At 37.4% G+C, this 27,230-nt stretch overlaps 3 protein-coding genes across 3 annotated transcripts in view; 1 reads left to right on the plus strand and 2 right to left on the minus strand.

The window, feature by feature from the left end:
• Positions 1 to 2,021: 2,021 nt before the first annotated feature.
• LOC139709801 (replication factor C subunit 3-like) lies at positions 2,022 to 9,368 on the minus strand. The gene is made up of 8 exons (XM_071621763.1): positions 9,277 to 9,368; positions 7,813 to 7,950; positions 7,143 to 7,210; positions 6,177 to 6,274; positions 5,447 to 5,628; positions 4,631 to 4,767; positions 3,656 to 3,824; positions 2,022 to 2,454 (listed from the first exon to the last, which is right to left on the minus strand). The coding sequence occupies exons 1-8, from the start codon at positions 9,361 to 9,363 to the stop codon at positions 2,263 to 2,265; spliced, it is 1,071 nt and encodes a 356-aa protein (XP_071477864.1). The 5' UTR covers positions 9,364 to 9,368; the 3' UTR covers positions 2,022 to 2,262.
• Positions 9,369 to 13,813: 4,445 nt separating this feature from the next.
• On the minus strand, positions 13,814 to 21,963 carry LOC139709802 (prostaglandin reductase 2-like). The gene is made up of 7 exons (XM_071621764.1): positions 21,722 to 21,963; positions 20,036 to 20,151; positions 18,321 to 18,527; positions 17,348 to 17,518; positions 16,205 to 16,414; positions 14,980 to 15,189; positions 13,814 to 13,921 (listed from the first exon to the last, which is right to left on the minus strand). Exons 1-7 carry the CDS (start codon positions 21,753 to 21,755, stop codon positions 13,814 to 13,816), a joined length of 1,056 nt encoding a protein of 351 aa, XP_071477865.1. The 5' UTR covers positions 21,756 to 21,963.
• A 1,029-nt stretch (positions 21,964 to 22,992) lies between these two features.
• Positions 22,993 to 27,230, plus strand: part of LOC139709795 (uncharacterized) — a 204,728-nt gene continuing 200,490 nt past the window's right edge. The window contains exon 1 of the mRNA XM_071621757.1: positions 22,993 to 23,302. Within this exon, the coding sequence (XP_071477858.1) occupies positions 23,159 to 23,302 (144 nt within the window). The 5' untranslated portion in view covers positions 22,993 to 23,158. The remainder of the gene's footprint in view (positions 23,303 to 27,230) is intronic.

Genomic DNA, 27,230 nt, shown 5'->3' on the forward strand with positions numbered 1-27,230 from the left:
GGGATAACTGTATTACAATAATAAACGCAAGTTCCCCTCAGAAACTGTGCGTGACACAAGGAGCGAACACACAGTGGTGTGAAGCGTTCACCCATGCAGAGACGCTATAAATGCTTGTTCCGCTACGTATTTTCGAACGCAATTCGCATTTCGTTATAACGGAGCACATTTCTTTTGTTTTTCTTTGTCTGTGGCGCTTGGAAAAGACTTCGTTATAACGGAAATTTCGCTATAACCGTGTTCATTATAAGCGAATTTTATACCATAGACTTTAATGGTGATAATTTTGGGACCAGAAGATTTACTTCGTTATAACCGTGTTTGTTGTAACGGGAGTGCACTGTAGTCAAGATATCATATTTATTATGATTCAAAGACAAGTGATCATCTACCACAAGGCTAACAATTGTTTGAAACCTGCTTACGGTTGTCAAGGTCTGTATAAATAACTTCTAGTTAACAGAATCAGTGAGAATTTTTCCATGATACACTTAACTCCCTTGAAATAACAGTCCAATATGGCTGTTAAAATATGAAAAAGATTAACATGGGTTTCTTGATTCACAGACAAAGATTCCACATGAGGCATTTCATATTCTGGAAAAATCATACTCGTCTCAAATAGATTTTTAGACAGAATTTTATACAGAAAGAGAGAAAACTAAAGAGGTAATCATCCTTTTCTCAAGACACTCTCTTTAAACAAGATGAAAAATAAATATAAACAAATACAACCTAGCACATTTCACATTTCGATGCAGTGCGCTCCTGTTACAACAAATATGGTTATAACAAAATTTTTGATACAATAAAGATTGAGGACTCCAAATTACTATCTATATAGGTTTTTATAGTTTACTGTTTGGCAATAACAAAATTTTGATGTAAAAGAAAACTGCCATTCCTGAGGACTCTGTTATAATCAGAATCACCTGTTTCTGTACAACTTTTTCTATAAGCAATTGGCTTTCATGCCAGTTTCTGGCTTTTGTCAATGGAACCCAGATAATTGTGGAATATGTTGCAATGTAGAGCCCTTACTTTAAAAAAGATAAATAAAGAAAGAGATGGACAGATCATTCTATGGGCATCAAGCAACACTGTCTCATAACTGCTAATATCGGCACGTCAAGAAAGGGAGCAAAAGGCGGGTCTGGAGTGTGTGGGCTTCCTGCATAATTATTGTGTGCACCTGAGTACAATCGTACTTTCGTTTGCATGACAGAGGGCAGTGTTCAAACACATTTCCAGTGAATAAATTCAATGTGCAAAGATGACACATACATCCTTGGAGGACAGTCATCAAATAATCAAAGGAGAATAAACCCTGCCACATGATTGGAATAAATCTGTATGTACTTTTACCCTTATCATCAATCTCCATGTCTTTTTCCCATGAGCACCATCATAAACAGCTCTTGACATCAAACGTAAACAACTTGCCTTTTTTAATGACAGAGTTACAAAGGACAACAACATAGCATTCAAAGTTCCTTGTAATGCAAGGATATAGCTACATGTACAAAGGAAATCAAAGCTTCCAAATCAACTGGTGATAACTGTCTGCAAGCAAAATGTTCTAGATGGTGGTGGTGGGGGTAGCTGTGAAACATTTGCTCCATCACCTGCATTGCCCAGAAAGTTCACCCCAACGGTGAACTCTCACCGTTAAAACACTGCAGTACACATGTCCCATGACAGTAGAGTACCAAAGTTCAAATACAGGTATCCAGTGTGTGTTGTCTAACCACCTCTGAGGGAACAAATATCCATACAGCACGGTTGCAACATTGTAACAAGGTTGGCAGTGCTGGCAGGATTCCACTTTAATAACTGCATGGTGCTGACTACAAAGGGGATTATGCTAGAAGAAGAAATTCAGCAATTTTGTCTTTCCAAGTAAAAGTCCATTGAATCTTGGAGATGCCTTGTTTGCAAGGCTACACTGAGAAGCCAGAAATATATGACAAGGCAGTGAGTACTGTGAAACCAGAAATATTTGCGTGCATGAAACTTTCACGAATTTCGCGAGGAGCCGAGAATCGTAAAAGTGATATGCATGTGATTTTTTTTTCAACACAATGCAGTCAACACCAGTGGCAATTTCGTGAATTTCGTGAAAGTTTCATGCCACTGAAAAGGTTGTCGGCTCCAATTCATGAAAATTTCATGCTGCGAATGTTTCACGCCATGAATGATTCTGGTTTTATAGTATCACGACCTGCACTTGACAACAGATGGGAGTACAAGAGATAGCATCACTCAGAGCATCATGGCCTCGAAGCCCTCCTCCAGGAATCTCTTGTAGATGCTCATGAACTTGGCGACAAAGGCCTCCAGGTGGTAGATGGCCTTGTTGCCCTGCTGCATCCGGTGCTCGTAGAACGCCGCCACGTGCGTGATCTCCGTCTTCAGCTGACCGTCGCAGTTCTTCAGCAGCTCTTTCAGTAGGCCCTGCAGTGATGAAATAAATCAGTTTGCAGTTAGTGATGGTTTGAATGGCCCTGAATTCAAAAGCATCAGAGCAAAACAATTGCAAATCTAATACCATGCACTTACATTACCCTATTTTTTTTTTAATACTAACAAGCTCCTTTGAATGTATAAGAACTTTCTTTCACTGCAACACAAAGAAACCATTCAGCTGCTGACTACAACATAGCTCATTACAACTCTGTGTCTCATTACGCTGCTCTTTTCATTGACCAGTATCTGCTCTTATGTGCAACATGTAACTTTGAGCTGGTCTACAGTATTTTCCATTTAGGGGTTACATACATATATACACACACTGGGTTGTTCTCACTGCTGGGTACTGACTTGCTCTGTTTTGGATGATGCAGAATTCAAAAGATTTATTTTTCTACTTTAGGTGGGGAAGAGGTGATCATTGATGACAGAAGTTTCATTCAGTGAAGGTTTTTGTTGAGCAAGAGATTAAAAATTGTATAAATTGAGATGATAGTCATAGCTCTGTATAGGCTATGGGGCAGTTTTCCTGATGAATTGAATTTTTGGATAAGGCAGCCTGTTAATCTTGACAGTTACTTGTTATTTTTGTGTTAAGATATAAATTGCATCATTTTTCCACATTTTATTATTGATTTGATAGTGACTAATGTAAAACACAACATTTTCGCGGCAAAAAATTTTCGCGACTTGCCTCTAACATTCAACACACATAGTGTAAACAAGAACTTTCGCGTGCAATCTAATTTTGTGAATCTTGGCTCACGTGAAATTCGCAAAATTAAAATGCATGCGAACATTCCTCGTTTTACAGTATATCTTCTTTTTGTTGATAAGTGTGTATCATCAGATCATTACGTTTCAAGGACTACAGCTCTGATGGCTATTGCTTCTGTGCATCAAAGATATTGTGCTTAGCATCTTTCAAACGACACATAACAACACATAATTCCAACTTTAATAAGGTGATCTCTTCTCTCCTTGTGCTGACATTTACTGCTTACATTGAAGACAAAAAAATTAGAGCTCAGTCTGAGGAATCACAGTCTGCAAGAATCTTCAGCCTACTGAAGGAGGCAGACTTAATCATCATCAGAAGATGAAACCACCAAAAAGTGAAGCATCATTAAAAAAATTGATAATAATTCTGCCTTCTTGGTCTTCGAGGGGTATCACACATTGTCACCTTGAGAATCACGTCTGGAGGGATGCAGTGGGTGAGCAGCTCGTAGAGACGACCCCTGACCTCTAGGAGCTGCTTGGGGCTCTGCTGCTGGATGATGCTGTTGGCCGTTTCCCTGAGGAAGACCTCCCAGTCAGCCTCTGGGATGTCCTGGTCAGCACTGAGTGGATACCTGAGGAGTGGTCATCAGATAATTATGATAATCATCATCATCATCATCAACATCTTATATTTATGAAAAGAGAAGTTATGGCATTTGCAGATGTGCTCTTCTGTCACAGGTTATTGTTTTACTTTTACTTTCTGAATAGACATGTATATACATATATTTATTAGGTGATCCGAGTATTGTTATTATTATTATTACCATTATTATTATTATCATTATTATTATTATTATTATTATTATTATTATTATTATTATTAGTAGTAGTAGTAGTAGTAGTAGTAGTAGTAATAGTAGTAGTAGTAGTAGTAGTAGTTGTAGTAGTAATTATTATTATTATCATTATTATCATTATTATTATTATTATTATTATTATTATTATCATTATTAGTAGTAGTAATTATCATTACCATTATTTATTATCATCATCATCATTATTAAATCAAATCATAGTTAATGATGTGAATTCATATCTTCAAGTTCAAAGCCACTTAAGGCCTGAAGTCTTCCACTGAGGTGAGACTTCAGGTGGAACCACGCCACCACTAACATTTCATAACATGGCCTGTTACATAAAAAATGGATGTACCCGTAGATTAACAAAGCATTAAGTTTATCAGCACTCAAAGCCCAGAAAAGAAAGAAAGAAAGAAAGAAAAAACATCTAATTTGTGGTCAAGACAAAATCTTGTTTAATAGATTAAAAGTGTCCTATATACTGTTCTACCTCTTGTTTCAACCTATGCACTCATCAGTTTCTAAATTGCCTAATAGTTCAATATGTCATTCAATCCATTTGCCAGTTTACTCACTGCTGTACTTTGCATGCTTCACAAGCCAGAATGGCTTTCCTCAGATTTCTGTCAGACTTTTCAGCAATTCTCCGTCCAAGTTCTGGTGGCAGAGTCACACCCTCCTTCTTGCAAACTGCTTGCAAAATCTGTCCTATCTGAAAAGACATATATTTGCATGTACAACATCATGTTTTTTGCTGGTATGGATGGAATGGGGTAAAAGCTAAATTCTGTCTCATATGCAATAATTCTTTGATACAACCGTGGTTTCTAATCACTACAAATTCTCAGTTCCTGAGTGTCATATACAGCTTGAGGATAGATCGTTAACAATGAAGATCCTCTGCAACTCATACCCTTCCCCTTTTGCCTACTCTCTACTTCCCCCCAAACATTTTTGCTTTAGATGATTTCATTCTTTGCTATACAACCCACTCAAATGTCCAAATGTACAAAAAAAAAAAAAAGAAAAACCCAAACAAACTCTTGTCAAGAAGTACACTAGACAAATGTGAATTAAATCTTTGATTTTAAAAAAAAAAAAAATCTTTACTGCAAGAAACCAATCTGCAAGATGCCTTTGTAATGTACAGAAAGTAGAAGAGTAAAAGAAAAATTACATTTATCACTGCCGAAGCTGAGAATTGTTTGATCGCATGATCGGTTTGAGTTTGGAGTAAAAAAAAAATATCTATGGAGTGTAGTACATTCACCACAAACGCAAAATTCATCATCACACCTTTAGTTGAAATCGATGTTTTTTTTTTCTTCATTTTTTTCATTTTTTTTTTCTACTAAAGTAATGACAAAAACACTCGTATCTGTCCAGTGTACCTCATCAATAGATGGTGCTGCCACCCTGATACCAAGACAGCGGCTGCGTATGGCTGGAATAACCTTGCTGGTTGAGTTGCAGCACAGGATCAGGCGACAAGTGGCTGTGTACTTCTCCATGGTGCGGCGCAAAGCATGCTGGGCATCTTTAGTCAGACGGTCAACCTCAGTCAGAACCACAACTGTATGTTTGGAGGAGATATTTACTGCACACATGTATGACGAAGGTGTAACACATGAAAGTGCTCTGTGTCTCATTTCCCCTCTTTGCAGAGCACATGTGGCTGACATTTTTATTTGACATTCAATCACATTACTTGTCTTTTCAGGAAAACTGATTGGGCTGAAAAAGGAATTGAGTATTTATCAAGTCTCTAAATAATTTTAGGGTTTCTTACTAACAGAACATTGCTGATTATTTCAATATGATTGAAGTGTTCAGGGGGAATAATCATATTTTGCATTCCTGAGATATATTTGTTAGATACTCACCCAAAATAAGCTTTGCACCATTTCAAGAAAATTCTAAAGATCACTACTATTCCATGAGAAAGTCTGGCGAAGGAATGTACACACAGTCAAACATACACACACACATACACACACACGAAATAAGAATTACACTGAAACGTTTGACACTCTAAAACTTTGGACATCAAATGGTGGTTTGAATAAGGGCCATGAATTCAATAATAAATCAAATTGACATCCATGATTCATTAATTTTCACCTTTAAAATCCTTCTGTGAAGCAGTCTCAATCTGCTGGGACTGTGCTGTATTCTTGATTAGATCCTGGATCACAATACGATCATAGATCCCTGCATCACTGGAATAAATAAAATCAAAAGCCAGACTCCAGATTTCAACCCATTTATGTTGGTGGGATCATAAAGAAATATACATGTACAGTCAACCTTGCTCGAGTCGACCTTGTATAAGCCAAAAGTCTTTCCATGTCCTCTTCTCTTTATATTCTCTAATCTTAATCTCTCATAAGTCAAATTTTCTCAAAAAGTGGATGCTATTTCTTCAATCCAAATAGATATGACTTGTGGAAGGTTGACTGTATTAGCACAACAAAGGTACATACATTATTTGCTCTGGTCACAGAAGTTAAAAGATCACATATCTCATGCAAACAAGCTGCACTATTATGAAAGACACATTTCTAGAAATCACTGGCCCTTGAATTTCACTTTGTGCACGAGTAAAAAAAAAAAAAAGGTTATATGCCATGGCAGGTATGTTGGCTTTTGAATTCACTAAAATAGGCACCTGTGATGTAATTACTATTAATGGAATCCTTTTAAATGGTGCTTGCCTACATATTCATCTGATAGCATCAAAGCATTCATTATAGCCTATCATTTGGTAATGGTAATAGATAAAATGTGTTAGTATGTCAAATAAAACAATAAAGGAAATGGAAGTTTCCCCAAGTGTTAATTAACAGGCCATTCTGGTCACCTAGTATATGTAAGTCCATTCTTTGTTTGAACATGATTTCCATAAATTGTTATGTTGGGTAAGCATATGTATTATGTTTGAAGATGAAAGAAGTGCCTGAGGTTAGCACAGATGAGTTCTTTTGGCAGTTTGAAACCTCTGTTAATAAAAACATCACTCTCCAAAATTTTACAGGTTCAAATAGTACTGGTCACAATGTATTACTGGATTTGTTACAAATTACAAACCTTGGATTGACTTCAATGTGATAGTTGCTTGCAATGGTTGTGACTTCAATCTTGCTCTTTGATGGTGTCTGAAATAAATAAAAAGGAAGAAATACAGTGCACAGTATTCCATTAATGCAGCAAGACATGCTTAATAGTGATTACCTGGTAATATTCTTTCCAGTCATTATGAAGTAACACGAACTCCCTATAATGCTATTAAAACAACCCGAGACATATTTCATGATGGTCACATAACAGAGTGCCTTCTAGCTTCAAATTCTTCACAGGAATTTTTACAGCATGTACAAGTGAAATTAAAAAAGAAAAAACAACATGACCTACCTCCTACAAAGGCAGGCACAGTCAGCATTTTCACATAAACACACACATAACAGCCAGGCTTTTTAAAATTCAATAAGTGGTCAGGTAAGGCCACTCCTTATCAAAACAGAGAAACACTCCTGGACTTTTCAGGACCCTGGTGTCACAAAATAACATTCACCCTCCAAAGTACTCTCTTCTGGTACTTACCAAGTGAGTTATGTCTTTTAACCATGCCAAATTTGTACATCATAGCAATAACAACACCTGTATGGATGTGAAGTTATCCATTCTAACCTTTTTTTCCCCCCTCCCTAGATGCAATAGATCTATACCAAGCATTCCTGGCATAACAACTTTCACTTACTGTGAATGTCTGGTGCTCAATGCGCAGCTTCTCCACTCCTGAGCCATACAGTTCACGCAAGGTGCACATAATCCTGGTTTTCTTGCCGGCTCCCGACGGTCCATAGACCAAGAGATGAGGAAAGTCGCCACATTGTACCTGATAGTAACGAGATAGACAGATTATAATCTTTGGTAGTTTAACACTCTTCAATAAAACTTGCAGACAGTAGACCTGTAGCAGTTCAATTTTTCTCCGTTTCTCTCATCTCCAAAATCTCACCCTCTCCCACTCTCTCTGGGTAACTGATCCTCTCCCTTTGCTTGTTCTCCTCAAATAATCAGTTTCCCTTTCGTGTATACTATTATTTCAGCAAACTCTCTAATGATAATTTGCGAGCGTCCACTCGCCAGAGTGTCCTACAGCGGATACAAATTCCTAGTATTCTAACCCAGATGGTGGAACAATTTTCTCTCGTGGTTTGTCAACGGACACCACCCAACGTTCACTCGGCTTCGTAGGCTGATGCCGCTGTAATGTACATAAATAAGGCCGCCCATAAATAATCCCAAAATGAGGTAATTGCTTGTCAACACTGACCACTGATTTGTAACTTTCTTTAACCCCATTGTTTTACTACCTACAAGAGAGGCGAGTCACCCCCTGCTAAGATTGTGTATAAATACAGACTGCTGAATAAACAATGTATTGAAAAACAGTGACTTGCTCAACAACTCGCCCACATGAAACCTCTCCGAATAAAACCTCTGAATATTCCATGTACGACCTGTGTGCCTGGGCCCTGATGTCTCATTTTTCTTCATATGACTGATTAGTTTCAGTTTTGGGTGTTAACGACTCCTTATCTTTCTAACTAGCTAATCTTTTATCATTAAAGTCACAAAACCAAAACAAAAAGACCTAGCCAGGTATCTGACCGGACCTAACGTTAAAGCTTTTTGATGTCTCACCAAATCACGTCAAAATTTATGATTAATCTGTGAAAAACATTATAAGGTATTTGTAAATCCTACATTATTATGGCAACATATATTGGCATTACCATTCATTGTCATTTGAGCATGTCGAGTGAAATCGAGTCTACCTAGATTCTAGCGTTAGACCTAAATTCATATGGTGCACGTGATCGATGTGTCAGTCAGTGACATGTTTTTGCCGGTGGTTGGCAGGTCCTGTAATGGATTGATTCAAGCCATTGACCACCAACTGTCTACTTAAATTTACATTTACTACCACTACTATGGCACTAGCGGTGACTAGGTGCTAGTGGCAAGTACTCAAGTATTTTAGTGCTGCTGAGTGCTGAGCTGAGCCGAGTAAAGCAACGTCCCTTAACCAACACACATTCAGGCGTATGGGACCATTAGGATATCATTTAGACTAGTTCGGCATCAAACGAAGTCGAAATAGATACTGCGTATACTGGAAGGCATCATCGCTTAAAATGACCCAAACAGTACTTACTAATTTCTTTAAATTCGAAGCTTGTTCCTTGTGGTAATCTAGTTTTGAAAGAGAGGTAGGACGGTGTTTATCAACCCACAAACTCATTTTTGCGACAGTCTTATTCTCGCGCGCGATCACAAATTTCCCGCACTCTACGATTTTTTTTTTTCTTTCTTGTTACGAGTACTTAGTCTTTAGCGGGTCGTTTGGTACATGTAATTGCAATTTGGCATCAGTCCTGTGGTGTATGCTGAAGAGGCCAGCTTATCGCCGCTTCCGTTGTTATGCCAACGTAATTTCTAACATTTGCCAGGGAGAGTCATATCTCAGTAACTTTATCGATACTGTCAAAAACATTTGTTATGTTATGAGTTATTGGAAAGATTTTTTTTTTGGTTCTCTATTTGATGATGACCTTACTTTTAAAACAATGAAAATGGTGTTTATCTGCAATTGCAAACTCTTCAAATATTTTTGAATATAGGACCTACAAATATATGTATATAAATGATCACATTTTAACATCATTTTCAGTTTTTCAGCGGCTTCAATCTCAAATATCTCAAGATGGTAAGAAGGTAGGCCTATATTTCAAGTTTTACTTTTAGATTTTCATATAACACATACATCTACACTCTCTATCTATCTATCTATCTATCTACCAGTATCTACTGTATACGCCATATATTTCGCGAGTCAAAATTTTCTCGAATCGGGAATTCCCGACGATTTTGTGAGTGGTTAAATTCGTGATCGTGGAGTCGTGTACTGGACAGAGAAGTGTACACGTGTACGTCACATTCACATATGGGATCAAAGTCAATATTTTCGCATGTCTTTAATTTCGCGAATAGCACCTGACTCGCGAAATTTGCGAAAATAAAAACCTCGTGAAATATTCGGCGCATACAGTATATAAGAGGCCTACACACAAATATCTTCTTGTTACTCTGCTCATCCCTGCTGTGAATGGAATACTGGCCACATCTATCAACAAATATGGAGAGATACTGTCCTGGTTTATCATTTGGCAACTTGAGTCAAATCACTGAAACAAATAAGATCATTTCATTGATGTTTATGTAGCATCCACTTTTAATAGCATAAATAGTACAGTATTGCATTCAAGTCTGGTACAAAAACCACACGTCGATGCACAATCAGTTACATTGCATGATAACACATACAACCGTGCTTGTCTCTTTAGAGGGCACATTGGAAGAGGTTTTCCACAAAATAATTGGTACCTAATAACAAACTCATAAATTATGTACCCTCACATCTTGTAAGGGCATAGAAATGCAAAAAGAACCGCAAAACAGCATAGGTGGGTGAATGAATCTTGAGTGAAATTAATCATTTATATACAATGTCCATAAACATCAAAACAGTTAGAAAGAGAGACTTTAAAAGAAAAAAAAAACTATTAAGAGCCTTTATTTTTTTTTCAAATTCTGAGCTGAGAGCAATCACTCTACAACAAGATCTTGAATTAATACCATCTTAATCATAACTTATTGTAATCAGTGGATCATAGCAAATTCAATTGTGATTACTGTGATTACTGCAATACAGTGATTCATACCTTGACACATTAAAACAAACTTACAATAACTGATTCTCATTCTGTTTGAACTACTCTCAAAGTGCTTTCAAAGTTTTGATGAATGAACATTTTGAACTTTTCACACCACACGTTTTCCTATTTCCATAATGCAGAATGCTTTGTGCATAATTGACAATTCAAGCAATAAAACAGGAAGAGAAAAATATCTTATTATTCTTCAGTGGCAGGATGAAGCTAGAGTAGCAATAAAAAAAATGAATGTGAAAAATGAAAATTATGCAGCAGCCCCTAAAACACATAAAACAACTACTTTGTGCAGTAACTGTGGTCATAACACACATTTCAGACAATGTCCTGATATTCTGATAGCGGTCTGATAGTTCAGGAAAGCAAACAAAATAACAAACTTTTAAATAGTTCAAAGAGTAGCTACATGTCTGTATGATTCACTTTTGTTTCTTTGTGGACCATACAAACTCAAGTTAGTCTTTGAACTCAAGACAATAATATATTCAGTAACACACACCACATAATAGATTCAAATGAAGTATAAAGGGAAGAGAAAAAAGGAGTAGATGCATATCTCTATGTGTTTGTGATTCTCCGATTTAGATATCTTTATGCACCATTTTCTGAAGTGAGGAACTTTTAAGAAATAACTAACTTGCAGCTGATCAAGGCTTTATTTGTCCAGATATCTCTCTTTTACTTCAATGAAATTCATCTGCAGCAAAGTGCACACTTTTACACATCTTTTGCCATTTATGCTAAATATTTCTCATGGATAATCTATATCTACACACACACATGCACACACACACACACACACACACACCTATCACATGCACTTTAATATTACAAAAGTTTCAATACACCACAATACAGGTAGAAAAGCATGTTTCTTAGAAACACAAATATATATCACATATTGCACTTTCTACAGAAATAAGAATTCCAATAAATAATCATTCTATGCAAATAAAATTGAAGTATGTGAACATTCAATGAAAATATAAACAACATAATCTCATTTGTGCGAACACATCTATAATGTGTAATTAATATTCAAATCTAAGACAGCAAATATGTAAACACACACAAATATATACAAATCTACTTCATATACATATCTATCTCATGCGTATGCTCAGAAAAATATAAAAGTTGACGTAAAATGTATCAGATAACAAATCACACTGCACTACATCAGCTTTGCCGATCTGATGGCAGGTTTAAAGAAACCAGCATACCCAGTGGATAACAACATGAAAAAAGGCTTCTCCTTTCTTCACTGAAATGTTAGTTTCCTTTTAGACAATCAAACCTAGTGGTAAGTTGTTGTAAAATTGAGAAGTTCCTGATATAATCATACTCAAAAGTACTGATGTCAACTTGCATATGCCTTGAAAAGCATTAACTGTGATTACCATTGTGCATTTTTAAAGTTCTCTTGATATTTGCTATTGTTCATGCATTCTGTATTTAAACATAATTACAGCATGTGCTGCATTAAACTGCAAAACTATTGCAGAACCATCTTCGTGATTGTGCAGTATCGAGTAAACGTTTAGACACCATATTACAACGGAGTTGCACATTTTGTGATGCATTTTTTCATGTATTTCACACAGAGACCATGTACAAAACAGTATCAAAACAGTCTTGTCAAATATTCATATGCCTCCTTTTACATTGCTCTGTAATGTTTCACTGATAGCATTTCTTTTTTCTTGACAGTGTAAATATATTGAATGTTTGTGGTTTAATGTGTATTCAAGAGTTCTCATGTTGGCATTAAATAATAACAGCAAAATTCCTTTTTTGTGTGTGTTTCTTGTGTTTTTTTTTAATTCCATTTGAAAAAAAAAAGATGATCAGCATTGATTACTGCCATTTCTCTATTGATAATGATAACTATAAGGTAATTATGAAATAGCAATCAGTGGTTGATCAAAACAGCACTTGCTTGCCTTTACAGATGATCTCATACAACACCAAAACTAATAATTGCCCAGCTTGTTTCTGTTCCTTGAATAGAGGCAGAATAGATATCATCCATTAAAAAGCAAATGTTTTTGCATATAGAATTGAATATGCAAATCACATAAAAGATAACCACGACTTTAAGCAGCTATTCGATACATATGTATGTATGTGCTTTCACTCCGGTTCAGAATACAGCTTTACACCTGTACCACAGAGATGTTTCATCATGGGGTTCACTCTCACAAGTTACTCTGACGAGGTCTATGACAATTCTTTGACAATTCAAACTTCACCTAGCAAGTGTCACTGTACCACAGCCTAGATGCAAACTCTAGATTGTATTGCAATGTGAACACTCCATCAATTATAATAATGAAAAAGAATTAGATTTCATGATTGTAACATAACCTTAATTTCACTCACCAGTCAATGCTTCTTGTGCAATTGGTTTAAAAGGGAAAAAACTGTTCTAAATACTTGGCAATGATTTGTCAACTACACAAGTGTGAGCTGCCTATAATCCAACAGCTCCAGTGTTTTCAGCTTCAAAACATTGATAGATTTGAGATATCGCCTCCAGCGACTCTTCTTGGTAGAGGCATAAAAACCCCTACAGTATTACAGATTACAATGAATCATAAGTCATGGTAAGCAAGTTTAAATTTATATCAAGTCTACCTATTGTACTGACTTTTGTCACACAAACCTGTATATATAGAAGTACATAAAAGTAATAATGCTTATCCAATTTTGCCTCTATTTCTACTGATAGCTTGCATAATCACTCGTGTCTGAAGCACTTTGCATCCCATTATAACATACCAGTCCAATGATGGATGTCATTGGTAGGCCTATTGTTACCATGGTGATTAAGGTGCCATCACCCAGTGCAGAGACAAGTATAGGCAGAATAGTTTGATGTCGCGTGGAGGCAGATTCGTATGAGGAGACCATTGGGGGTATAGGAAGAGGAGGAGATGAGTGTGGGAGCTAACGCAATTCTCAAGGCTCAGCCACGTGCACGATCTGTTTGCCGATGTTCCCACCGCTCATCATGGAGAGGAAAGCTGACGGAGCACTCTCCAGGCCATGGCTGACTGTCTCATGGTACTGGGTGGAACAAGTGTGAACAAAGAGGAGTGAGGAGAGAAAGAGATGATTCAATATGACCATTACAATTCATTGTGTGGGAACATTGTGGAATGATGGATTAAAGCTATACAGACTCTTCTTTTGTACAAGATGACTTAGCCTCTCAACCCAGGTTGTATGTGGCAATGTGCAGGTTAATAATGGTAGCAGAGCCCTCTGGGAGAGCAGGAGGCGACTCCTGTTATACTGAAGTTCTTGGAACCGGCAGTTTTCTTTTGTTATATCGAAATGTTGTTAGATCTGAACAGTAACATATACATTTCAAGATATACAGATGATAATTTGGGGCCTGAATTTTCACTTCATTGTAATCAATGAGAATTCTGTTATATACCATGTTCGTTATAGCGGTAGCACACTGTACTGAAAATGCTACCAGGGCAGTAATTAAAATTGCCCCAGTTAAAGTTCCTTGGGCTCTTAGAGGATGCCTTCTGCAATGCAAACAGACTATATTTTAGCTCTTCCTGAACATTTTCAGGCAGAGTCTGCACTACTTACACTTCAGGTCTTTTGTTCGGTGTGTGATGTGTAATGTATGCAGGAGAGACCAAATATGATAGATATATAAGTAATCTAGTAAATATATGGGTGTGCAAGTACACTAAACTTGTGTTGTGCATATCACCACTGCATACTGATTAAGGGTTTTACAAACTCTAAGAATGAAAGGGCTAACAAAATGTCTAGAAAGAATCAAAACAAATTAAATCGGATTTTCAAGAGTTTAAATGTTCAAAAGTTTTGAAAATGGAAAGACTCGACATGATTTTAAAAGCCAAAACTTTGAACCTTTGGGGCCATGTGTTTGGGACCAAAATGCAGTTATATGTGTACAATACAATAAGGACATTAATTCAATGATAGCAATATGTTTATAAACACTTGAGTCAGCCCTGGACTGAGGTGAGCTGAAAATGTTTATAACAAAGCATAAACATCCACGAAGAGAATACTTTTAAGTGAAGATTGAATACACAGAACTATGGGTGGGAAAAATGCCATAGTGCAATGACCTTTATTTTTCCCTCCTTGAACCACTCGGACAACTGTGCGATGGCGTCGGAGAACTCGTCAGTGTAGTTGAGAACAAGGAATCGATCACGGGTGATGTTTCTCTCTTTCCTGGTGCGCTCGACGTCATCCGGAAGAGGGGGAGGGTAGGGTGTGCTGGTGTTATACATGGCAATCTGGCCACAGAGTATGATGTGAGAACCCTCGTTCATCTGCAGTGTGAAAGGTAATGATGGACTCACCGAGTTTGAAATGAACACTGCATGCTCTCTGTGATCAAAGTGAAAATCTGTCACACGTTCAACTTGGCTCGGATGAATTAAGCAAAATTGAATTCAACTGTACATTGATGCATTAATGATGCATCAAAGAGAGTTTAGGGTTTGCGTTGGTACATCTAATTGCATATCTGCTTCAATTCATTTCAGTATGATGCACTCTTTTGCGTCCTTAATGTTAATCATGCTATCATAAACATGACATGCAAAATTCAGATGGGCATATCAACCTTTTCTTGTAAATGTAAATTCCATACTCTATATTTGTGTGGAAGGCTTTCTCAGCAAAAGTCATCCCCTGTCTAGGTTTTGCCTTGTTGCCACTGGGAAAGAAATTGCATTTCGAGCATGATATGAAAGAACTCATCAAATAAACAAGGCAAGCAAATCTGGCCAAATCAAAATGATAAAGAGTTGTTTTACAGAGAGGGCTTTCCACAGATGTGCAATGTTCATACATAATTCATGGATGTACTTCTTGATTGTATGAATAAAAACTTTGTACATTTTATTTGTATCACAATTATCTTCTGCTGAATTAAGTTTAATTTGACACCATGTTCAAGTTGGTTTTGAATATAGATTCAAATTAAATAGAACAGCCAAGGTTTCATCAAACTGTCTAAAAGTTTAATTCTAATCTGTAACAAGGCCTTTTTTTTTCAATTTAAATTACAAATTTTTGATGAATCTCAGTTAATCTAAAGCTAAAAATACCACTGACATCTTTGTGCTGTATAATTGAGGGGAAACTGTCAGATTAATATTCCTGTATAGTGTGATATTTCACCTCATGCAATCTAAATGCAACTGGAATGAAGTCTATGACATCAATGATATCAGGTAAAGCTGCTCAGCCATACATTCCAATCCCCCACTACATTACGAACAGCCCTACCCTTGACCATCCCGACTGCTCTTGCTGGTGCAAAGGGAAGAGCGCCCTCACCTGCTCAATAACAGAATCACTAATGTTGCCCCCAACATTGTCAAAGTAGATGTCAACTCCAGATGGGCAACACTCCTTGATTCGTAGAGAGACATCCTCTGTCTTGTAGTTAATGGCGTGACTGAAGCTGAGCTCCTCCAGGAGAAAGGAACACTTCTGGTCGGAGCCACAGATGCCCACTATCAGGCCACAACCCTGGAGCCTGGCGATCTATAGAGGGCACATCACACCACACCCATGTTTCATAGTGATTGAGCGAAGATGCAATCAATCGCAAATTGCATTTCATAAACAACTTTGTGAATGATCGCAAGTAACGCTCAATCTACTTAAAGTTACGCTTGATTTTTCTTGAAATGAAGTGTGTCTTTTAATAAGAAACAGGACTTACCCTCAACACTGAACTTATGCTTGATTCATCAAGTTATGTTCAATAAATCGAGCGTAAAATCAATCACAACTCTTGATGAAACAGGCCCAAGGGGTCACAAATGCACTTGCATTCCAGTTTGATCTCCACTGGGAAGAACACTTTTTTCACTTCTTGCAATGAGTCTGTACTCCTCTCTTATGAGGGGCTTGTGTTGATGAATATTTTTTTTTTCTGTGAATTTTACTTAGGCCCCTTGAAAAAGCAGAGTCACAGTGTAATTTCTTGTAATTCATCCCTGCCCATGCCCTTGTTCTTGTCCCTACCTCTGTTTCTGTATCTTATATATCTCTCATAATTCTGTATACTATTGCATATCATACTCATTTATGCTACGGGCACACTCATCACAAGTTCTCCACTTTTCAAAATGTGCCCCGGCCCAGCATGTTCAAAATCAAAGCAATGTTATATGTACTTATGTACAATTTGTCTACTGGAAATAAATGTCACTGAACCAACCGACCCTTAACAAAATTATGCTCACAGCATCATTCACGAAGGGGAAAAAGTTGCATATACTGCTTTATTTAATGGCAACTGCCGAATTCAATATAACCCCCAGGCCAATGAATCATGAAACTATTTCAAAACCTATCTAATATGAAATATGGCAATAAAAATGCTTGTGGAAAGGAGTAAGACAGGGGCTTACTGAAAGTGAAATAAGCCACTAATAATATCAACATTAAAAAAGGTTTCTAACGACAAACCTGCCCAGCCAGAGAACCACATGCCCCCGCTGCAGCGCTCACTACAAACGTCTGATTGGCCTCTGGAATCACATGACCCTTTTCCCTGATGCCGATGAATGCTGCTTGTCCGTTGAGCCCAAACAGACCACAGATGAGAGAGAAGTGTCTCTCTATTAAGGCAGGATCAACCTATTGCAAGTGAAATGAACAAAACTCATCGAAATTGGGGGGAAAATCAATCAGATAATTTCACAACATATTCACTTCATTGTTACAAGGTTCTTATAATAAATAATAATAACAATAAGTGCTTATAAAGCGCATATCACTACCTTAGTGTCTCTATGCGCTATGTTTCTTATGTTATCTTATGTTACAAACACACACATACACATGTACATACACACATACACACAAATTTAAATACACTGAAAAAGCTGCTTTTTTCTTGAGGGTTTCATTTTTGCAAATATTGCAAATCACGTTGGGACGCAAATTTGACAACACATGAAAATTTATTGCCTTAAATACATTAATATGGCATGCACTTACAATAGCCTTGATGTCAAATTGTGAAAACATCTTGCAAAAATGTCTGTGACCTCCTCCTTACTGAAAATAACAGCTTTTACAGTATAAACTTTTATTTCCACAGCAGAATTCACGTCATTTAACATTTGTATTCATATCCTGTGTAAACTAAAAATGCATACACTTTAAATCATTTCATAAAAGCAAATGATTCCAGTGGCTAAAAGGATGTTTTGCAGTAATATGTGGCATAAAGGACAGTACTGTTATGTATTTCAGAACACTTTACCATATACATATTTTATGAGGTTGTTTTAACATTTGAAAGAGATAGCAAATGATGTTAAGTTTTACAAATTATATCATGCATAACCCTTGAAAGAAGATTCAAGTTTTGATTACATCAAAAGATATTGGATGAATGAGCAATGTGCAAATCAAAATTCCATATTATCCATACCTTCTTCACTAGCAAACAGTTGACTCCCTGCAACTCCATAACTGCATACAATTGCCATGGCCAGTGAAAACTCTCCAGGATTTCGCCCCTCCTAAAGCCCCGACACCGACTCTCCACAATGATCCCCACCCCTCCTCCATCAATGGTTTGGTCCAGGCGCCATGGCGACACATAATCTGTACCTGTATCCATGTTCATTCGACATCGCTGTAATGCACCAAAGAAAATGACATAGAACAATCAGAAGCTTACTTCCTCCATTACACACTGAGCAAAAGTTGTACATTGGTTGGAATGTACATAAAACTTTTTCTTGTCCAACAATTAAGATGCTTTGTTAAGAATATGACTTCAGTGTCTTCCTAGGTGAAAGTGATAAATATTAACACCGTAACAATACATTAAATTACCATCAATATCATTGTGCATTACAGTTGCATATGAATGTGTTGATGTCATTGTAGACCATTCATCTTGATATTGCACACACTGCAGTTACAAGGAAGTAGATTAATAGGCACATTATGCATACAAAATATGTTGAGTCCATTTTTACCACAGATAAGAAATAAAACAAGATGGCAAAAGACTTGCACAAATCAGTGACCAGTCATAAAATCACTGATGAAAGAAGAATGCTACTTCATACAAAATGTACAGTCATAATCTGAGAACTCATTCATGGTTGCAACTGTATTAGTATCTTTTCACACCATGTTCATGGAATTTTAAGAGAGACATAAATCAAACACATGGTAGAAGTTTGATAAAATTGGGCTTCAGATGATATAATAGACCCTTGTGATCGATATGTTTTCACCAAGTTGGAATATTGATTGCAACCACATCAGTATATATGGAATTTAGGCGAGTTGCAAACATTCCATTGGGTTACGCACCTCACTATATCATGAAAATACTGCCTTTTCAACAATATAAATTACACCCCCAGGTCATAATTGATGCATTATTGGAACACAGAAGTATCATATGATGGCAAGGATATATATGTGCATGTATATTTCTTTATTTCAAGTCTACAAAGGGAGATTTGTTTGTTTGTGTATTCTAAGTCAATGGGGGACTTGTGACGCTGTGACATTACCTTATCCAATTAGCAAATGCATTTGTGTAAAGATTGATATTTTGTCCAAATATGTAAAAATAGCAGATTTCATAGATCTATTCTTTTATTTTTTATGCAATTTTGATCAAACATCTGCCATTCTGTTTGTCTGAATTTATACTCTATGAAAGGAAGCCAACTTGGTCACAGTGAGAAATTGGACTTTCAGCACATGCTTAGAGGGCTGGTATAGTACTGGTTGAGGTGAGGATTCAGCTTTGAACTTTTTGCAAGATACTTAGAAACCACTCAATGGCATGTTAAAGAGCATGTGATTCTAAGAGGAATTCAAAGTTTATTTGATGAAAATCCATTTTAAATGGCTGAGATATCCAAAAGGAAAGTAAAACAAAGCGATCCTAATAAAAGGTGGGTCCCACCTTCTATCAGGATAGCCTTGTTTTGGATATCTCAGCCATTCCAGAAACAACTATGAATTCCTCTTAGAATAATATGCTCTTTCATATTTCTTAAGAAGTTTGTCATTATCTCATTAAAAAAATTGAAAACCTGAAGCTCTATCTCAACCAAATCTGTACCATCCCTTTAAGATGATCCGAGCTAAGGAATTTTCATTTATTTTTCTCACCATGTACGGATCCACTGAGAGACAGAGAGTCTTCACCAGAACAGTGCCCTCTGTGAGTTCTGGCAAGGGACATTCTTCCACCTCAAAATTATCTACTGTTGGCACGCCATCTGGACCTGTCAAAACGTTAACATCCAGCAGGCAAAATGCAGAATGTGAAGACATTCTTATGCACAATTACAAAAAAAAAAGAAGAGAAAAAAAAAAGAGGAACAGTCACATAAACACACAAATGTACAGATATACAAATAGTATACAAATATACTTTGCCTTGAGAGGCCTATAGTTAAAACCAGAAACTTATGATTAGACAAAGCATATTTGTTTCATATTTTGGGTCAAAAATTTTATCAAAAGAAGGGGTAAATGTGAGGTCAGAAGTTGTGCGGTGCATGCAATGTGGAGGGATCCTACACTGACCATACCACACAATTGTTTTGTTAAAAATTGTTACATTTCACAAAGAGAAGATAGGAAGCGATGTCAGAATTGCTTTGTGATGTCACAATCATTTTGTTCAAATAGAAATTGTTACATTTCACAGAGTGCAGTGAAGGTACATTGTAGCAAGCAGTGCTTGATGTCAGAATTACTTTGTGATGCCACGATTGTTTTGCTAGAAATTGTTAGACCTACATTTCACAGAGTGAAGGTAGGAAGCGATGTCAACATTGCTTTGTGATGTCACAATTGTTTTGCTAGAAGTTGCTACATTTCACAGAGTGAAGGTAGGCCTATAGGAAGCAGTGCTTAACGTCAGAATTGCTTTGTGATGTCACAATTGTTTTGTTAGAAATTGTTACACTTCACAGAGTAAAGATAGGAAGCGATGTCAGAATTGCTTTGTGATGTCACAATTGTTTTGCTAGAAATCGTTACATTTCAGAGTGAAGGTAGGAAGCAATGTCAACATTGCTTTGTGATGTCACAATTGTTTTGCTCGAAATTGTTACATTTCATAGTGTGAAGGTAGGAAGCAGTGATGTCACAATTGTTTTGTTAGAAATTGTTACAATTCAGAGTGAAGGTAGTAAGCAGTTATCATCTTGCAAATAGTATACTGTCATTTAGCCCAACCAGACGCCGTGCGAATAAAGGGACTGGGCTGTGTATGGTTAACTGTCATTAAAATGCTATCATAAATATGATGCCATATATGCAAAGAGTATGCCATGTGGACCAGAACATGCCTCTTCTTGGTGCCACTTCTGGGTGCTAATCAGCTGACAAGCACACACACACACACACACACACACACACACACACACACACACACACACACACACACACACACACACACACACACACACACACACACACACAAAGGCTTCACCACACTTTAATCAGCTGAGAAGCAAAAAAGGGTTCTAACCCCACTTTGTGGTGTCACTTACGGGGTAAAAAGGTATGTGCTTGCCCCGGCCCCGTGACAGTATCGAGTAACTGGCTTCCTTATGTCTCAAACATGAAGCAATAGCCGGTACACAGACATTTGAATTACGGTATGTTTAGCGTGGATGAAATGATACTGCGATGAGATCTCAAACGGATCATCACGGGGATGACAGCAAAGATGTGACTTCTAATGACTAATGAGAGCCATTATAGCACTATTATATTGGCGATAAATGAACGAATATGTCCTGATTGAAGAATAATCAATTGATAATTTCTTAAATAATATACCTGGCCTCGATGTCAGCACAACTCGCTTGTTCATCTTGCTGAGAATGTACAATTTCGTGATGCCGACAAGCGACAGCTGACAACGTAACGTTGTCCGAAGAAGACAGTTCAGTTATATATGCTGTCCGTTCCGTTTCTCAGCAGACAGTGAAGACATGGTCACACACTCACACTGAAAGAAACATGTCCAACCTTCGACATCTTGTAGAGAAAACACATCAGTTGGTAGGCTCCACTTGATCAGTGTTAGACAGTCCAATTTGCTGGCTATTTTGCTCTACGACTCCGCACCCATGACCTTCTAGGCTCAGCTAGTCATCATGGCCGATGTGATGATGTGACCCGGCAGACCGCTCCTCCCATTTTCATTTTCGATGCTCGCTCAGTAGCTAGCTAGCTAGCTAGCTACATCAAACGAGCAGCATTATCATACTCGGCTCAGCTCATAGGCAGTGCCAAAACATCAGCTGTGAGGAGCTAGCTAGCTAACTAACTCGCCCGCCGGCGCCCAGCAGCATACAAGCGCTTGCTATCTTCATACGACGTGAAAGGCTTGATTCATCATCAACGCCTGTGTTGTTGTTATTCTTCTCTCTCCTCCAAAAACGAACGATATGCGACAGTCACGTCTGTGGATGTTGGTCGAAACCATTTTAGTGACTCTACGATCAGTGTTTATGAAATAACACAGTATTTAGTGGAAGGTCTACCTTTGCATCAGACTTTACTTACATTTCACAACATCAAATAGAAAAGGGAAGTTTGCCTCTACTGACGACATGCGTATATTATGCCGAAACATGACAAATTACAGTTTTCTGGGTAGAAGATGCCCGTTTTGAAATAAACTCGTCATGCATTTTTCTTCCGGGATGAATACAGCTTGCCTAAGTTTGTAAGATTAAATTTTAAAACCAGTCAAGCTAATGGGTGCTCGCTGCGTGGACCATTGTCACTATTTAAAATTTATCACCAGCTTAAGCGTATTCACTTATTAGCAGAGCGCATGTGAATTGCCTTCCAGCGTGTTGATGTTGTGTCTTTTCCACCTCCCTGGTCCACCGTACCGATACCCTGCACCTCTATGGAGCTCCGCCTGCCTCGTCCGTACATCTCTTAGCGTAGTAGTACACATTTGTATTGTATAGACTACGTACTGTAGTATCAACGCTTCGGCCAGGGACCTCCCTGCATGTTGCTTCGGCGTTGGTTTCGATGCTCGCGATCGCGACGCTCGACGCGATTAAACCTCTTTATACCAGCGGCGGAGATTGTGCGATCGATCAAGCTCAACGATGACTTTCTACACATAAACACGCTGTTTTCGAACAGTGGCACTCCACAGCCTTACACTTCACTCATTACTATGAACATAATGAATAGGATATAGTGTGGAGGTGATACTGAATTCCGTTCATTTTGCAGGTTACTCGAGATATGTCCAGATTCTTCAACATGGATGAAATTGGTGAGCTGATACAATCTGGCCAAACGATCGAAGTGGTCTTGCAGGGCGGCGCTCCGTGGGGATTCTCTCTGAAAGGCGGTGCGGAGCATCACTGCCCGTTGACAATAGCGAAGGTAGGTTCATCCGTAGATTTGTACGTAGTATTGATGTGCTTTCCAAACGCATTGTAAATGCATGAGTCACGTCTGTGATTTAGTTGTAAATTCTGATCTGGAATTTGTGCAGAGTAATGGCCAGTGTTTCTTATAATGTAACCGGCGTCATCAGGCCAATACTGGTCTGAAACTTGCCTGGGTCCCGCTGCTGCACTGCCTGGTCACGCTGGTACAGTGGTAGTGGTAGTCACTGACACTGGTGGGCTGGGGCAGTCAGTGCAGGGAGGTGCCCAATAAACACAGTGCATGTAGTAGTTGAGCTCGCCTGGTCTTGGTATGAATGAAAATGATGAAATTATGGTCATATCATATAGACAATTATTTGATATAAATAGCATGGTCGACAAAGGAAAAAAAAAAGTGGTGTCATAGACATAATTTTGGGATTTTGATCATGATCATGACTCTACTACGAACGTTTAACGTGTTAATGGGTAAATTCTAACTGTACTGTAGTAAAACGGATTTTTGTCCTTAACACTTAACAGTAAAAAGTCCTGTAAAAGTCCTTAAGTAGTAAAAGAGATTCAAACTCAATCAAGTTACAGTGGCCACTAAAAGTGGTCAATGACAAATATTAGTAAGTGCATGGCCCAGCATGCATTAGTTGTGCTGAAAATGCAGTGCATCATTCTTTTTATATGTGCTGCTTCTGTTCTGTGCATGAGCCGCTTGCTGCGTTGTGCAAGTTCACAGTGTGCACCATCTAAAGATACCAAGCAAATCATGTTTGATATCTCAATGTTGCAGACAAAAGTTATGATTGTTTGATTGACTTACTTACTTGGATATACATGTACTTGGGTGTAGAGACTGGAAGCAAAGCTTATTTGTCCCTTGTTACTGTTCTGTCCTGTCTCTGGTAGGGTTCGTACTTGATTGGATTGTTTCTCCAGTATCTTTCTAGGCAAGACTTGAATTGGTTTATGGTGGTAGCGATTTAAAATCTGATGATGAATTAAAATCAAACATACAATGTATGTACTTTGAATAAACATGATGAAGAAGCCTCGAATCAAACATAAGTGCCTGAAATCAAAAGTAAATTAGCTTTCATCAACTCCTTGACAACCAACATGGCTGCTGTAATAGATCTAGCCTAGCTAGGTGTGGAGAAAGATATTGAGAGGCATTTCAGTCGGGAGAAATTTCCTGTGACAGATCTCAGCCTCTTGTTTCCTACACACTTTCCTACTACACTGTCACTTCCGCACCTCCATTGACAGGCAACATGATTTGCATCCCGGTAGAGCTGCCAAGGAGCTGTGATTGAGATTACTGCAACAAGCAACAAATAACAAGTAACAGGTCATGCCAACCTGCAAATTGCAGATTTAATCCCAGAGGTGCTTGGGCCCAAAATCACATGCAATATATCAAGTACTGCCCTGTACCATGTAGATACTGATATTTTTGCTGCACACTGTACTGGTTAGTGCTTGATACAAGTAGCATTGGCACAATACATGATGTACATCAATCTGTAACATCAAGTTCGTAAAAAAACAAAAACAAAAACAAAAAACAAAACAAAACTTCTGTTTGATGTCAAACATGAAATCAAACAACTTTTTTTTCTTCAGCCAATCAGAATCAAGGGGGAAAGTGATTTGGATTTAGGCTTGTCCATGCATATATTTGTTTTATTCAATCTGCTTGTGTAAAAATATTGTGCATTGACACAAAAATCAGTTGATTGATCTTTGTTTCACATTCAAAAACTAATGATGCCACTTTACAGATTTTTTTTTTTTGTGAAAGATTTTATCTTTCTACTTCAATACACTACAGGTATGCTGTTGTTATACATTTTTAACGATCAGTTTGTGATCTTGTGAGTTGGAATTTGAATGTATTGTTGCCTTCCAAAACAAACAAGTAAATTGGTAGTGTGGACTATACACAAGTGCTGGTGGTGGCGCAATAAAAGATTGAGTTCGGAATAATCAAGAGTACTGTCTGTTCTGTACAAATTAGCCATTATTTACAAAACACTGATGCAGTCAATGGGCCTCAAAGAAATTCCATTTAATGTATGAGTGATGAAAGAAGAAATAACAGTAAATAGTTTTACCATCAGGCCAATTGTACAGCATAAACTTTATGAAATGAGGAAAGACATTAAAAGTTTAATCATGCACATACAATGTACATAGTACACGATATGTACATTGACAGAATATTAATGATATGCCGGGCTAATAAATGCTCAGTTAGTGGTGGGTCAAAGTTCACTCCTACTGCAACCTTGTGCCTTCAAGACTGAGTGTACAATGTATGTTTCGCCATGAAACATCTAATTGTTCACGAAGCATGGCAAACAACATGGCAGGTCGCAGATTTGTGTTCCTGGGCATGTCGAATATCAAAGGTTACCTCACACAGACATTACATGCAAGGTATACAATTGTGTGCTTGTTTTAGTGCGGGAACTAAATTTCACTACCTTTGTAAACTTGGCCTGTACACTTTCTATGTCTGCTATTGCAATAGTGAAATCAAATAAATAGATATTTTTGTGAATCTATTCGAGACAAACAAATGGAAAGTTTTGACTATGTTGTACAGACACAAGTAAAAAAAAAAATTGAATGGTGTGTCATCGCTTTGGTTCCTCAAAGTGGCCATCTTGGCTCAAATGGCATTATGATGGCCAGCACAAGGTATATTCCTCATTATTTAGCCACTGTAGAGGACCTGTTGGTTTTTATTCATTATAGTGTCTATTATAAACAAACATAGAAACAGAACAATGCATAAACATTCAAATCAATTAGAAAGTAGTTATTCCTGCTATCAAGTTTAATAAGTGTTGAAGTTAAATATTAAAATGATTTAGATAAAAGATCAGGTATGGTAGATGGTGATAAAGCAGTTCTTGTATACATATCTTCTTTCTCTGATGTATATTCCAAAATGGTCTTTGCAAAAATTGTCTGCGAACTATCAGAAATAATTTAGATTATAGATTTCAACAGAAGGCGTATATCAGAGGAGGATATGATTTGAAAATATGAAATTTTCAAAATATTTTACATTGGGTATAATGAGAACATGTCAGACTTTTCTGTTCATGATGACCAGGTGATTTGTACAATGTAAGTGAAAGGGAAACATTTCATGTGTTAACACCCAACAATTGGGTTATTTTCTCTCTTTGTTGTTAAATTCTGCACGAGTCCAGGGTAAGTACCACAAGTTTCGTAAAGATTTTTGTTGTTGATGGCACGTTACACTAAGGTGTTCTAAGGGATACAAATGTAAGTGGGCAAAAATGATCATTCAGTCGATAGAAAGAAATAAGAATCAATGTACAATATATTCGTAGTACTTAGAAATATAAGAGAGAACGAGAGAGCCAAGAGGATGATGGAAAGAAAAAGAGTGAGGGAGAGATGAAACAGCTGGTAGAAGTATTTGAATTTGAAAGTCGTATCACATATGGCAAAGACATCTGAGTAATACTGTGAAATGCAGAGGGTAAAGGGGCAATTGTGAGATCATTGATAATGTCCATGGGGAATTGCATTGATCGGAAGCTGTTGAAAGTTATGTTATTACCTTGCTGTGCATGTGGATGGAAGATGCTGCTGCCCCCACACTTTTTTAAAACTTCCAATAAATTATGCAGGCATAAAAAAAGCAAAAAACAAACAAACAAACAAACAAACAAAAAACTTTTGCCATTGACACCATACCTAACATAGCTTATATGTACAGCAAGGGGAAGCACGGGCAGTTGCTGCCAAGGGGCTGGCACAACATGCCTTATTATGGGACAAATACTAATATACACTTTTTGACATGAAATAAAATGTTTTATGTGAAAATGTTATAGTACACATTTGTAGATAAAAGTACACTTTCAAGGAATAAAGCATAGGGA

The sequence above is a fragment of the Diadema antillarum genome, unplaced genomic scaffold (assembly GCF_040938485.1).
Source record: "Diadema antillarum isolate AM-2024a unplaced genomic scaffold, OU_Dant_1.0 seq00001471_RagTag, whole genome shotgun sequence".
In the NCBI taxonomy this organism is placed as follows: Eukaryota; Metazoa; Echinodermata; class Echinoidea; order Diadematoida; family Diadematidae; genus Diadema; species Diadema antillarum.

Bases quoted from the DNA above. Each gene is read 5' to 3' on its own strand.
- LOC139709801 (XM_071621763.1), bottom strand. From the start codon at position 9,363: ATGAGTTTGTGGGTTGATAAACACCGTCCTACCTCTCTTTCAAAACTA. The intron at 7,211-7,812 runs GTAAGTGAAAGT...TATTTATTTCAG, and splicing joins TTGAGCACCAGACATTCACA to ACACCATCAAAGAGCAAGAT. The intron at 2,455-3,655 runs GTGACAATGTGT...TCATCACTGCAG, and splicing joins CTCCAGACGTGATTCTCAAG to GGCCTACTGAAAGAGCTGCT.
- LOC139709802 (XM_071621764.1), bottom strand. From the start codon at position 21,755: ATGAACAAGCGAGTTGTGCTGACATCGAGGCCAG. The intron at 15,190-16,204 runs GTGAGGGCGCTC...TTCACACTGCAG, and splicing joins GTGATTCTGTTATTGAGCAG to ATGAACGAGGGTTCTCACAT. The intron at 13,922-14,979 runs GTCATTGCACTA...TGTTCCACCCAG, and splicing joins TCAAGGAGGGAAAAATAAAG to TACCATGAGACAGTCAGCCA.